Source organism: Equus caballus, chromosome 11 (genome assembly GCF_041296265.1).
Source record: "Equus caballus isolate H_3958 breed thoroughbred chromosome 11, TB-T2T, whole genome shotgun sequence".
Taxonomy (NCBI): Eukaryota; Metazoa; Chordata; class Mammalia; order Perissodactyla; family Equidae; genus Equus; species Equus caballus.
In genome coordinates, this window is record NC_091694.1 from 43,590,916 (window position 1) to 43,606,437 (window position 15,522).

The following is a 15,522-nucleotide window of genomic DNA, read 5'->3' on the forward strand; positions in this document are numbered from 1 at the left end:
TGTCAACTGCTATCTGCGGGTACTGAATTTTTTTTTTTGAGGAAGTAATTAGCCCTGAGCTAACATCTGCTGCCAATCCTCCTCTTTTTGCTGAGGAACACTGGCCCTGAGCTAACATCCGTGCCCATCTTCCTCTAGTTTATAATGTGGGACGGCTGCCACAGCATGGCTTGCCAGGTGGTGCCATGTCCACACCTGGGATCTGAATCGGCGAACCCTGGGCTGCTGAAGTGGAATGTGTGCACTTAACCACTGTGCCCCTGGGCCAGCCCTGTGGGTATTGAATTTATAAATGATATTTCTCTTTGTAATTTTCTGCATTTTTGTAAAGCATATATATAAAATCGAATTAAAGATTTTAAAAAAGAACCCAAGGGCCAGCCTGGGGTTCATAGGTTTGGATCCCAGTGCAGACCTACACATTGCTCATCAAACCGTTCTGTGGTGGTGTACCACATGCAAAATAGAGGAAGACTGGCAATGGATGTTAGCTCAGGGCAATCTTCCTCTCACACACACACACACACACACACACAAGAAAACAAGAGAGCTATTTCTGGGAAGTACTTCGTACCTCAAAGGGGTTATACATATCCCAATTCTGCTGATTTGTCACATGACCAAAATCACTGGAGGGGGATCAGTGAAACCAAGCACTGAAAAAAATAATGCCCAAAGCAGTAGCAGCTACTTTTCTTTCTTTTTTTTTAAAAAAGAATGGGCCAAAAACTCTCTAAAAATTTCAGCTACACCTAGCATTACCTTGGGAGCAATCAGTATCCATTTTGATAAGGCAACCACATCTGGCCTGAGAAGATGTTTGGAAGTGTTTATGAAAATCTGCACCTAGTTAAGAACGGAAATAAGGGAATAGTATTTCCACCCTTTGGTTTAAATGCCTAATCCTTCATGCTAATCTTAAATGCTTGCACTTGTTTTTTACAAACTGGATTGAAAGAGATTTCAACTTTCAAAATGTATCATACATCCAAATTAGGCTGAGAACTAGCTGCAGAGAAGGACATTTCACCTTGTCCTAGGGAGCATAAAGGAGGGAAAATCTGAGAAAGTCACATAATGATTCACCTTGCCAGCAAGATCCCCTGGTACTCTTCCAGTTGTCTCATGAAGCTGGGGTTTGGCTTGGTCACTGTTCGTCTTTCCTTTACGTAGTCATAGGCTCGGTCCAGATTCCAGCCATATTCCTTCATTGCATAGGCAATCACAGTGGAGGCTGAGCGACTCACCCCCATTTTGCAGTGCACAAGGCATTTAGATCCGTGTTTCCTAGTTTGGGGGATCGAAGTGAGGAGGAAAACACAACAGTGAGTACACTTTAAAAGCTGGGTTCTAAGTGTTTCCAAGTCTCCTGCCCTGCCCTTCCACTTTCTTGCTACACAATCCACCCTTAGTACACTTGCCTACATCTACAATCATATATGCGGGAGGGGGGGCAATTCTAGTGTACTCAAATAATATTCAATGTTAATATTAAGCTTTCTTATTCATTCAGTGAATATTTACCAGGCATTTTCCATGTGTAAGACAATGTGCAAGGTATCGGATGCAAAGATAAGTAACAATTTTTCCCTAAAGGGTAGGATTCAGTGGGAGGAGCAGCCAATTAAGATTCAAAATGGTAATCGTGATGACAGTTGGCCACAGGGCGTGGAGGGAGAATTTTCAATTTAGAGACTGGACCTCATTTTGCATGTGGTTGGAGGCCAGTCCACTCACAGCCCCAGGGGCATGTTTCACGGCTGGCATGCTCTTGAGTTACAGGTGTGGCAGTGATTCATCTAATTTATCCAAATATTCTGGGCTGCTTCCAGTTCAAGTTGTAGTAAGGGTTCTGTCCCTGGAGGAAAGCACAAACCAAATAAAACTAACTCTCTTCTTTACTCAAATGTAGGGCTGGATATTACTTTTCACAACACCACCACCTGTGTTCTGTCTAGGGACTGACTATACGATCCATGGAGCTGAATGGAATCAGGTGATGCACCATGTGGCTTTCTCAGTGACGACAGTGGAATGAATAACTACCAGTAGTATTTTTTTTTCAATGGAGTGGAAGAAAGAGGAAACAAAGTTAGCATAAACTGACACTAAAAAACAAAACAAACCCCTCAATCTTAACACGAAAAAGCTTATTACTTTGGATATGACATTACTCAGTTATACCAATTCTGCTAACAACACAGTGTCTGGCACAGAGTAAGTCTTCACATATTTGCTAAATGTATGAATAAACTTATTGAACTGCTGATTAGATCCGTCAGTTCTAAGTAGGAACATTTTAAAGTCTGGAAAAAAGAACGGTTACTCTTATCACTAGTGTATATGGGCTGGAATCCTTCCAAAGTGGCTATTCCAATAAATAAAAAAATGCACGTCAGCCTAACAAGAGAGATCTATTCATTCACTCACTCACTGTATTACAGTAGACAAGCTTCTCGCCAGAAGCTTATAATCCTTCTGCTGGGGACGGAGATACATGAAAGAGTTAAGTACCAGTCCAAGAACGCATGAGGGTAAGCGCCAAAATGAGTGAGCTAGATAAGCTACAGGAATGCAGAGACTGGTCTGGAATAATTGAAACAGTCTCAAAAGGAAGGTAAGATTAACCTCCTACCTGTCACTTAGATGCAAAATTTTGGTGTCCTAAGGTTGGTGCGGTGTGTGTCTCTGTGTGCTTAGCTTATCCCAAACTACTAGGAAATACTTGTTTTGCTTATGGCACAATAGGGTTTTCATTTAAACAATGCACAGTGACTCAGATGGAACTTCAGACATGTGCTCTTTATTTTCCCATCAAGCTCTGACAACAAGAATGTGTTAAATTTCAGGTCTATGCCTGCAGGCACGGAAGGTGCTCAAACTTGGAAAATCCTAAGAAAAATCCAATTATGAAATCCACTCCCATGAAAATAGTTCTTCATTTTGAACTGGGCTTTTTCAGTGGATGGCTTCTAACTCAGGTTCTGAAGGATCTGAAGTCAGTTGTCACCTAACCCAATTTTACCTTTCAGGTTCAGTTCTCCTTTCTCCCCCTGGCACCCAGTGCTGGATTCTCCAGATTAAGCCTGGCATCACATTAGGAATTCTAAACCCTCTCATTTGTAGGTAGGGTCTGGAATTCAAGGCCCTGATTAGGGTGAAACACATGAGGTGCCCACATTTAAGGAGGCCCTCACTTTCACATGCTGACCTACACTTACAGGAGCCTCAGAGTGAGTGCCTGCTTAGATGTAACCTGGGCGCCTCATGAACGTCACCCTAATCCTGGCCCTGCTGGGACTGGGGCCTTAGCTTGAACTCTAGCCACTTTAGCTGTGACCCTGACAACTTGTTTATTCCTTTCCTTAAGGAACTAGACTATTCCTAAATACCTGATGGACTCTGAAATGAGATACGATCTTAGATTCAAGTCTGATCTTCACCACTTGTTACTTAACCTCTCTGAACCTTATCTCCACAGTCTTTCCTCAACTGTACAGAAGGATGACAGTATACGCCTCTCTGGGTTTTGGAAAATACGACACGACAGAATCCATGTAAAGTACCTGGCACATAGTAAGCATGCCATGAATGATATTATTATTGGGAATAATTTAATAATAGGCCTCAAGAATATAAAATACTCTTTCAGGTGCTGGCTAGAGACTGAAAGAATGGGCTCAAAGTTAGGCTATGGGGATTCAGGGTAACTAAGAGAAAGACTTCCTGACCACGAAGCTCTGTGAGAGAGGTGTGGAATCATACTCGAAGGAGGATTTTTAAAAACAGAAGTGCCAGGAACTATTTGAATGTGGTCCCACGGAAAGGGGAGCGTGGTCAACATGCTCATATGGTTCCTTCTATTGATGGAATAAATAGGATTGGCAAGGAAAGTCCTAGGGACTTAAAAAAATCACTGTTGACATTTTAATACTAACCACTAAATTAATACTATTAAATAGTTTCACTAAAAGGACCAATTAATTTAAGGAATACATCAATGTACGGGCTAGAGAAAAATTTCACTGAAAGTCAAGTAAAACAACGTGAAAAGATTTCCAAAGCTCACTGTGTCTCTCCTTGTCTTCAGAGAGGAGGACCCAGTACTCCAGCTATCTGGAATAATTCTACTATATAACTTTCAAACGTCATTGGCAATTTAAGCATTTCATTCAGAATTTCTTCCTTCTTTCATTTCTATTTCTTTTGTTGCAGCTTAAGTTTATTTTCTCTTATCTTGTGCTCAATGGAAATAGCCAACATGAGGTCATCTTCTTTCAGTGGCTTCATCTACTTAAAGGAAAAGTATTGTCACTAGTCATCTTTCCCCTAGGATTAAGAAATCTCAGTCTCCTTTTTTCTTTACTTCCTTTTTCCTGAGTACCATCAGTAAGTTATCTACAGCTTTCAGGCCCCAGCCATGTGTGGTGTGCAAGGAACAGGAGTCAGAATATGTATGAGGGACCATTACTCACTTTGCTTTAGAGATGAATTTGTAAGTGTCATTCCAGTAAGCCAGGAGATCTGTTGCCTCTTCATCATATACCCGGATGTTATGATACTCAAAGACTCCTGGGAAGAAGTTATCTATCTCTCGAGTGACATTCAAGATATACCGCACCCTGTAAGGAAACCAAGGGAAAATACAGGCTCTACTACTCAGGATAAATCCAATTCTCAGCACTGTTCCCTTATTTAAAACTTGTTTACTCCCTAGGCTGAAATTAAATATTAAAATACTGAAGAAAGCTAAAAAACTAAGAGGCTAGATTTATTCAGTACAGAAACTATGTAACAGGGTCCTGGGCATACTTGGGCAACAGGAAGTTAATGAGAGAAAAGCCGTCCACCAAGTGCAACATCTCAATTCCATTTTCAGTGTATGGATGGTTACACAACCTCATCTTTGCCAGTTTTTTGAAAATATGCCTTGTATTTTCCTGCAAAGAATCAATCTGAGGCCCATAATCTGACAATTTCTCTTCAGTCACTAAAATTATCAGCAACATAATTTATTCTTTGGAAGTCATGTGTATTAAATCAGACTCTTAGCATGTACCTTGATGGAAGAAAAAAAGAAAAACAGAAAAGGGAAAAATTTCCTCCTATCTTTCCAAATGCCAGATTGTCAGATTTTGTTCTATTACTCTCTCTAAACTACATGAAAGGCAAATGAGGCCAGGGCTCAGAAGGTCAGAGGAACGTTGGACTTAAAACTCTCTTAACGCTCTAGGCTGCATTCCTGGCTGCTATGGCAGCAGATGTGTCTGAGAGTTTTCCCTGTACTGAGATGGTTGCTGAAAGGGCTTTCTGTATCAAAAAGTTATTCTGCTCTCTCTCTCACTGAGCAATGTTAATAAACGCTTGGGCTTAATTTGCAAAGGGTTATCTTTTCCTCAATGCTGTGTGAACTTAGACATCACTGGGATTTCTTCCAACAACACGAGAGACTCACGCATTTCTCTCTGCAGAAGCTGCTTCCTTCTCAGAATCACATGTGAAGTTCTACAAATCCAATCTCTAAAGACAGAGAAATGACTACAGAAAGGAAGAGCCATAGCTAAACAATTCTGTGGTTAAGGTCAAAAGACTAAAATTTTTCTGGGAGATGATTTGAATCTGTTTTAACTCAGCATCAAAGTCCATTACTAGAAAGGATTTTTTCTTTTTAATTTAAAAAGCAAGCACATGCAACTAACAGTGTAGCAGTTCCCCAAAAGGTTAAACATAGAGTTACCATATGACCCAGAAATTGCTCTCCTAGGTATGAACCCAAGAGAAATGAAAGCATAAATCCACCCAAAAATTTGTAAATGAATGGTCACAGAAGTATTCATAATAGTAAAAAAAAGTGGAAATAAACTAAACGTCCATCAGCTGACAAATGGATAAATAAAATGTGGTACACACCCATATAATGGAATATTATTTGGCAATAAAAAATGAAGTACTAATACATGCTACAACATTGATACACTTTGAAAATAATGGTAAATGAAAGAAACCACTCCTAAAAGACCACATATTGTATGATTCCATTTAAATGAAATGTCCAGAATAGGCAAATCTATAGTGACAGAAAGAAAATTAGTAGCTTCTAGAGGCTGGGGGGAAGAAGGGAAATGGGAGTGACTGCTGAAGGGTACAGGCTTTTGTTTTGGGTTTAAAAAATGTTCTGGGGCTGGCCCCGTGGCCGAGTGGTTAAGTTCAGGCACTCCACTACAGATGGCCCAGTGTTTCGTTGGTTCGAATCCTGGGCGTGAACACAGTACTGCTCATCAAACCACGCTGAGGCAGCGTCCCACATGCCACAACTAGAAGGACCCACAACTAAGAATATACAACTATGTACCGGGGGGCCTTGGGGAGAAAAAGGAAAAAAATAAAATCTTTAAAAAAAAAATGTTCTAAGTCGACTGTTGTACAACTCTGTGAATATACTAAAAACAACCAAAGTGTACATTTTAAATGGGTGAATTGTATGTGAATTTTATCTCAATAAAACTGTTTCAAAGAAAAGGTAAGCACACTTCTCATTTTATTTAAAATAAAAATGAACAACCTCACTCCTCCAACCCCTTCTTCAGTAACTGATTACAGCAGGACAGGGCTTCTCAATCCTTTTCATTACAGAACTCTAGGCAGCTACTACCAATTAGAATTGGCACTCTCTGAAATTTCTTTGCTATCTCAATATGGAGTAGCACTTTCTTTGGGTTTCTGAAGTTAGCAGATTGGTTGAAAACGGGCTTATTGTCAAAATTGCTCTTGAAAATCCCTTAAATCATCCACAGGGGGCAGTACACATGATTTGTGTACAGATTCCTGAACTGTAATTCTTTATCCATTAAAGTTTAAGAAGGAGTGAATTTAAAAAACCAGAGTTACAAAGATGTCTGAGAATCCAACTATACTGTTTTTTAAGACAGATTTATCTGTGTTTTATAATTTAGCCTTATAAGTAGTAAATGAAACGAATAGCTCTCATCTCCCGTCAAAAGTCAAAGTGTATGTATGCATGATGTGATTCCAATGCATTTGGCAAGCACTGCTATATCAAATCTCAGATTTCATATTAAACACTGTATCTAGGTGTTAGTTTCCCACAAGTCAGTCTGTCAATTTTTCTACCATTCCTTCACATTTACTGAGCACCGTTCTTGATATAAAGCTCTGAGCTGGGAAGATGTATGTTTCACACAAAAGTAAGATACAGTCTCTGCTTTCAAGAACTCTAGATTCAATCCTTATCTATTTAAATTTTCCAACTTCTATTTACTTCCATATCTTAAATTAAGTAACCAGATTTCCCCTCCTGGAATTCTTTGTATAATCATTTGGCTTCAGTCCTGGTCCAAGTTCATTTTAGCAATTATGACATACCTTTCTTCTGGGGGAAACAAAGGGAGTATGCATCGAATCATGTTAAAGATAACCAGAAGGCGGACTGGTAGCTGAGAAAACAGGCAGCCAGAAGCCAGCCAGGCAGCCACCATTACCTCTGTGTCTCAGCAGGTCTTATCCCTGCTCACAATGAAGAGTTAGCATGGCCAATTTCCAGATGTGATTTTCTCTTATTGGGATGATTTGACCTCCTAAGGCCAAGTTCAATGAAAAATTTAGGCATTAGCTAAGAAGTAAAAAGGGAAGAATGGCAGCTTTTTGCTTGCTGAATGTTCACTGTGGTCTCAACTCAATAACTATGCTACTTGGGGGTACATTTCTTTTTTTTTTTTTTAAAGATTTTATTTTTTTTTTCCTTTTTCTCCCCAAAGCCCCCCAGTACATAGTTGTATATTCTTCATTGTAGGTCCTTCTAGTTGTGGCATGTGGGAGGCTGCCTCAGCGTGGTTTGATGAGCAGTGCCATGTCTGCGCCGAGGATTCGAACCAACGAAACACTGGGCCGCCTGCAGCAGAGCGTGCGAACTTAACCACTCGGCCACGGGGCCAGCCTCAGGGGGCACATTTCTTAATACAAGGTAGGTCTTCTTGTTCAATTTCAGAGGCTTGTCCATTTTACATTTATAACCTAACTTAGTCCTCAAGCACCTTACTATAAAAGGATAGGGACTGAGTCTTATTTATCTTTGGATCCCTGGCACCTAGTATTATGCTTGGCCCACAGAAGATGCTTGATAAATGTTGAATGAACAGCTCTGTGAACCCAACAGATGCAGTTTTGTGTACTCTTACATAAAAATAGGAACCAAAGGCAAAACTATGGAGACAGTGAAAAGATCAGTGGTGCCAAGGGTTGGGGTTGGCGTTGGGGAGATATATGGGTGGAGCACAGAGGATTTTTAGGGCAGCAAAAATACTCTGTGTGATACCATAATGATGGATACATGTCATTATGCATTTGTCCAAAGTCATAGAACGCACAACACCAAGAGTGAACTGTAACGCAAACTATGGACTTTGGGTGATTATGTGTTGTCAATGTAGGTTCATCAGTTGTACCAAATGTACCACTCTGATGGGGATGTTGATAATGAGGGAAGCTGTCCATGTGTAGGGGCAGGGGTATATGGAAATCTCTGTACCTTCCCCTCCATTTAGCTGTGAACTTTAAACTGCTCTAAAAAAAACCCCAGAGTTAAAAACAAACAAACAAACAAAAGGAACCACTAAGTGTATTTGGTTTGAAACTGCATGAAAGGCTTGCACATTTGTTTTTGAAAGCCTTTCCACTGACACAGTTGATCTTTCTCGGGAGGTGGGGGAATGAAACAGTGGGAGACCAGCCCTTTTAATTTTTATTAGATTCCACCTGATTAGAATTAACTGGAAGCAACTCTTAAGCTTAAGATTACTCATCGAGGGGTGGCCTGGTGGTGTAGCGGTTAAGTCCGCATGCACTGTTTCAGCAGCCTGGGGTTCGCCGGTTCGGATCCTGGGTGCAGACCTACGTGCCACTCATCAAGCCATGCTGTGGTGGCATCCCACATAGAAGAACAATAAGGACTTATAACTAGGATATGCAACCATGTACTGGGGCTTTGGGGAGGGGGAAAAGAAAAGAGGAAGATTGGCAAAAGATTGGCAACAGATGTTCACTCAGGGTCAATCTTCCTCACCAAAAAAAAAAAGCATACTGTAAGGAAATAAAAAGCCAGCTTAATGGAAGTTGGGTGGCAGGCTTATGGGTTAAAAAAAAAAAAAGATTACTCATTGATAGCTCTCTGACTGGAAAATATAAAGATTAAACAGTGATTTCTGTCACACGGTGTGTCAGCAATTGCTCTGTGTGCTTACCCTCGGTTCTGTAAATCCTCTAAGTTAGAGGCATTCCATTCCGAGCCCTGTGAACCAAAAAGACAAGGTTAGGAGAGTATTGGCAAATTGACCAAATACAATATGTGAAAAGGAGACCTGCGAGGGAAGCAGCAGAGTTTCTAAAAAGAAGGCCAGGAACATCTACGGAGTTTCCTTTCTATGTACCATAGACTTCGTATGTTATCACACTGAGTTTTCACAAATGATAGAGTAAGAAAGTTATCTTCATTTTTACAGATAAAACCAACCCTGATAGAATTCAAATAATTTTTGCTCAAGATCACGTTGCTGGAGAGGTGTCTTTGACCACCCTTTAATCTGAGTTGCATGTTGCCTGTTATTCTTGCTTATAGCACAGCAGTTCCCCCCACATCTGCGGTTTCTTTCCAGTTTCAGTTACTGGTGGTCAACTGCAGTCTGAAAATATTAGATGGGAAATTCCAGAAATAATTCATAAGTTTTAAATTGTGTGCTGTTCTGAGTGGTGCGATGAAATCTTGTGCCCTCCTGTCCAGCACGTGAACCATCCCTCTGTCCAGCGTATCCATGCTGTTTAGGCTACCTGCCATTAGTTACTTACTAGCCCTCTTGGTTATCAGATCGACTGTGCGGTTCCGCAGTGCTTATGTTCAAGTAACCCTTATTTTACTTAATAATGGCCCCAGAAGTGCCAAAGTAGTGAGGTTGGCAATCCAGATATGCCAAAGGGAAGCTGTAAAGTGCTTCCTTTATGTGAAAAGGCGAAAGTTCTCAACTTAATAAGGAAAGAAAAAAATTGCATGCTGAGGTTGCTAAGATCTACAGTTAAGAACAAATCTAACTGTGAAATTGTGAAGAAGGAAAAAGAAATTTGTGCTGGTTTTGCTGCCGCACCTCAAATATGTATGTATAGGAAAAAACACAGTATATAAAGGGTTCACACTATCTGTGGTTTCAGGCATCCACTGGGGGTCTTGGAATGTATCCCTCACGGATTAGGGGTGACTGTACTCTGATTTTTTTCAATAGCGTGTCTCACAATTTTTATTTGTATATTTATTCATGTACTTATTTACGACCTCTTTCCTCTACTATAATAGAAGTTTCTTGAGGACAGGAACCAGGTCTCTTGTTCCCTATGGAAACTCCTGCACAATGCCTGGCAGCTGGCAGGTATTCAACATTTGTTGAATGAACAAAGTGGCATTATTATGAATATCTAGATTTCATTTTAAAACCCACATTCTTTCTAGCGTATTATGATGCATCTAGGGAGTTGGGGAGGGGAGTAGGGTGTGTGTGTGTGTGTAGTGGGAGAGAGTGAAATAGTAGCTTCTGTCAAACAAATTAGGGAAACCTCACACACAAAGTTTTAAAAAGGGGAGTTCTGCAGATTATCCGGAAGATACATCAGATACATTGTTAATATTTTGCCACATTTATTTTCTCTTTTTTCTTTCTTTCAACATAAATCAAACTTTTTTCCCCTGAACCTTCTGAAAGTAATTTGAACATAATAACACTTCAATACTTGATCATGTATTGTTTAAGAACAAGAATATTCTCCTACATAATTCTATTTTTACAACCAAGAAGGATAACATTAATATAATACATGATCCATATTTGCATTTCAAAAATTATCCTCAAAATGTCCTTTATATTGACTCAATCAAGGATCATATTCTGCATTTACTCGCCATGTCTCTATCTCCTTTAATCTAGAACAGTCCACCCCTGCCTTTATTTATTTCGTCTTTCACAATACTGACATTTTTGCAGACTGCAGGTCTGTAATCTTGGAAAACTCCCCACAATCTGGATTTGTCTGATTGTTTCCTGATGATTAGATTCAGGTCAAACATTCTTGGCAAGAATATTACAAGGGTGATGTGTACTTCCTACTGCATCAAATCACGAGGCACATGATATCAGTTTCTGCTGTTATTTGCCATGTTGAGTTGAATTCTTGGTAGTACCTTTGTGTCTGCCACATCCCTCCATTATAAAGATTCCATTACAATTAGTCAGTAATATATAGGTATTAGTAATCTTTGAAGCCATGTGAATATCCTGTTTCACTATGGTTTCAGTATCAATTGCTGATCTTGCCCAAATCAGAAATTTTACCGGAGCTTACAGAAGGGTGATTTTCTAATTCCATGATTCCTTTTGCACGTTAGCTGGCATTCTTCCGTAAAAGGGAGTTTCACTTAATCAATCCTCCCACCCTTTATTTGAATGTCACTATGGACTCTTGAATTCTTTTTCTGTTTGGTATGTTATAATCCATTATTCCTTTTTTTTTTGGACACTCAAATTGTCATGATTTGGCCAGTGGGAATCTCCCCAAGCAGGCTCCTTTTGATATGACCCCATTAGTCGTTCAGCACTTCCTTGCTTTCTGGTACAAAAAGTTGTTCCTGATTAACTTTGTGAGTGGAATCAGCCATTTCTCCAAGGAGCCCTGGGTTCTTTTAGTGAAGAATGGTATTGTAATCAAGATCTGGGGATTAATTAGGTATTCTCGTAACTATTGGGTGTCACTGCTTCTAAAACTTTTCAGTGGACAGATCTAGGAAATATTTCTAAAAAAATACTGAGTTTACACTGGTACCTCCAAATTCAAATTAACACACAAGGTTCTTCCTTTCTTTCTTGCCTCTCCCTCATTATTTCTATCTCCCTACCCCACAGTGAGAACCTTGGTTCCCAACAACGCATTTGCTCTACTTACAAAATACTTTCATTATTACACCAATACCACAACCAATAACATACCCATTAAATTCAAATTTTCCCTGCAGTTCTTTTTTTCCTTATTATATTTCACTAAGGAGAACAATAAGGAGTATTATGCTTAAAAGTTATTTGAGTTAATTCCTTTTTGTGAGGTTATCAGCTTGATATACATTTGGGTTTGTTTATCTTGTTTGCATTAAATTTTAGGGTGTGCTTTTTCCATTTGATTTTTTTGAATATGCAAAACTTTTACAAGGTTGAAACTCAAAAGTTTACGAAAAAGTCAACTCAAAGTCTCCTTCCTACCCCTCTCTTCAATCTCCATAGGTAACCATTTTTATTAGTTTCTGGCTTGTTGCACCTGTGTTCTATTTTGAACAAAATGTAAGCAAATATATGTTTATCGTCACCCTTACTTACACAACAGTCGTATACTACATATACTTTTTTTGTTCTTCGCTTTCTTCACTTTATAATACACCCTCAAAACAACTCCATATCACAGTTCACAGAGATCTCCCTTCTTCTTTCTTACATCTGCATAGTACTTCATTGGGTAGTGATATAACAGTTTATTCAACTAGTCTCCTATGAATGATTATTCATTTTTGCGTAAGTGAGATTGCTGGGTCAAGGGTAAATGCATAGTTTTGTTAGACATTGCCAAATCCTCCTCCATAGAGGTTGAAACAATTCTGCATTCCCAACATCAATGTAGGAGAGTGCCACTCTCCCCACAGCCTTGCCAACAAAATGTGTGGTTAAGCTTTTGAATTTTTGCCAATCTGCTAGGTATGAAATGTTCTCTCAGTGTAATTTCAATTTGCATTTCTCTGAAGAGTAAAAGTGAGCACCTTTTTAATGTTTCAGGTCCATTTTCTATCTTTGAGCTATATGTTCATGTCTTTTGAAAAAGCAAACAGTTAAAAATAAGAATTTACCTATTTTAGAATTATGAATTAAATGGAATTTAGCATTAGAAGACTTGGGTTCAAGTCCCAACTCCCCTTCCTACTGTGGGGTATTGGGCAAACTGCTTAACCTCTCCGACTTCCCCTTCCTTATCTGTGAAACCGACCACTCTTCCCACTCTAGTTCTATATGTATCTATAGGGACCTTCCCCTCAAATTACAAATATAAAGTTTCTCCCAATCCTTCCTGCCAGGTGAGAATACAAAGAGAAGTCTGTGACCCATAATTGGGCCCTCACCCGACCATGCAGGCACCCCGATCTCAGACTTGCAGCCCTCAGAACTGTGAGAAAAATTTCTGTCGTTTATAAGCCAAAAAAACCCACACCAGTTTTTCCCATATTAAAATAGAAAAACTCTCTTTTCATCCTGAATCCTCTCCAAGACACCAATCCTTTTTCTCTTCTCTTCGTAGCCAGAATTCATAGAAATATAATCTAATATACTCAGTCTCTAATTCCTCATTTCCCATGTGCCTCAACCCACAACACTGTGGCTTCTGCCCTCATCACTCTTGCTGCGGTTACCAGTGACCTCTTCCAACTGTCTCTAATGCGGGGTCACCTTTGTATCCTCATTGCATTGGCCTTCTATGAGTATCTATCTGATATGGTTCATCACTTCCTCTTTATGGAACTAGGTCAGACCACGCAAATATCTAGTCTCATGCCTAGCACAGTAAAGAGGATCAACAAATGTTTGCTGAATGAATGATCAAGTGAGATAAGTAAATGAAGCACTTTGAAAATTGTTAAGTGTTATGCAAGCACTATCATCGTATTACAAGTGATCTGTAATTTGGCCGTTGAACTGGAAGATCTCAAGGACACTGTGTTGAAGTTCCATTTAGGAAAAGGTCAGTAAGTGATGGACAACTGATCTTTTCTACAGACCAGGGGTCAATCGACTTGCTTAAAAAAAATATGGGAGGTTCTGAAGGCTCTGTGCTCAATCTTAGAAAACTAGCTCCCACACCAAAGAAAAAGGCAAGAACTACAAAGGACTTCAAGGGGACAGAAGCCAAGCAATAAGTGTTGAGTGGCTAAACTGGAGCCAGGGAAATGTGACCACCTCACTTCTTAATTTAGAAACCTAAATCCTCTGCGGAACTCTGTCCAGCTGGATGGAAATAACCCTGACGTGATGGGAAGAGTCTATGATTTTCATCTACCTGTCCATAGAAAATTCAGTCTGACAGTCTGAAATGATACATATCCAGAAACAAAATAAATTAAATGCATAGGTTACTAACTCAGTGAAACCCACACAAAGTGACTTGGGCTGTGGTTAGGGCTGCTTCAGGTTCAACCTGAAAGAAAGAACTGGAGTCAAGGCAGTGTAATTACTTTTCTGCCTTCTATACAAATGCCATGCATATTAGTCCCCTGGGGCCCTCCACGGACTCGATCTTTCTTTTCCCCATGCTTTTCAGGCTTACAATGATATAATTTCTTGGGGGTTTTCACTATGTTCTATGTAATTATGCAAAGCATATTCTAATTTTACTGAAGTACAAAATGAAATTTGGGGACTATAATACATTTTTAAGTAAGTTCATTTCCATCTTTCATTCTGGTTCCCCTACACTGCACCCTGGCCAAAGTTCCAGGGGATTGATTTCTTTTCAAAAGTTATCATCAAGAAATAGCCTTGTTCAAATGAAAACAGGATTGAAACAAAAAAACAACCCACTAACTGGGAAAAAATATTTGCAAGTCATATATCTGACAAAGGCTTATATCCTTAATATATAAAGAACTCTCACAACTCAATCACAAAACATCAAACAACCCAATCAAAAAATGGGCTGGAGACAGGAACAGACATTTCTCCAAAGAAGATATACTGATGGCCAATAGGCACATGAAAAGATGCTCATCATCGCTGATCATCAGGGAAATGCAAATCAAAACTACACTAAGATATCACCTTATACCCGTTAGAATGACAAAAATATCTAAAACTAATAGCAACAAATGTTGGAGAGGTTGCGGAGAAAAAGGAACCCTCATACACTGCTGGTGGGAATGCAAACTGGTGCAGCCACTATGGAAAACAGTATGGAGATTCCTCAAAAAACTAAAAATAGAACTACCATACGATCCAGCCATCCCACTACTGGGTATTTATCCAAAGAGCCTGAAGTCAGCAATCCCAAAAGTCCTGTGCACCCCAATGTTTATTGCAGCACTGTTTACAATAGCCAAGACGTGGAAGCAACCTAAGTGCCCATCAACAGACGAATGGATAAAGAAGATGTGGTACATATATACAATGGAATACTACTCAGCTGCAAAACAGAACAAAATCATTCCATTTGCAATAACATGGATGGACCTTGAGAGAATTATGTTAAGTGAAATAAGCCAGCAAGAGAAAGATAATCTGTGTATGACCCCACTCATATGAGGAATTTAAAACTATGGAGCAAGAACAGTTTAGTGGATACCAGGGGAAAGGTGGGGTGGGGGGTGGGCACAAAGGGTGAAGTGGTGCACCTACAACATGACTGACAAACATTAATGTACAATTGAAATTTCACAAGATTGTA

At 39.6% G+C, this 15,522-nt stretch overlaps 1 protein-coding gene across 7 annotated transcripts in view; it reads right to left on the reverse strand.

The window, feature by feature from the left end:
* SSH2 (slingshot protein phosphatase 2) overlaps positions 1–15,522 on the reverse strand; it is a 241,628-nt gene that overhangs the window by 17,928 nt on the left and 208,178 nt on the right. For all 7 annotated transcript variants that reach the window (XM_070225735.1, XM_023651643.2, XM_023651642.2 and 4 more), the window contains 3 exon segments: positions 9,258–9,304; positions 4,476–4,622; positions 1,087–1,287 (listed from right to left, as the gene is read on the reverse strand). In XM_070225735.1, the coding sequence (XP_070081836.1) occupies positions 1,087–1,287; positions 4,476–4,622; positions 9,258–9,304 (395 nt within the window).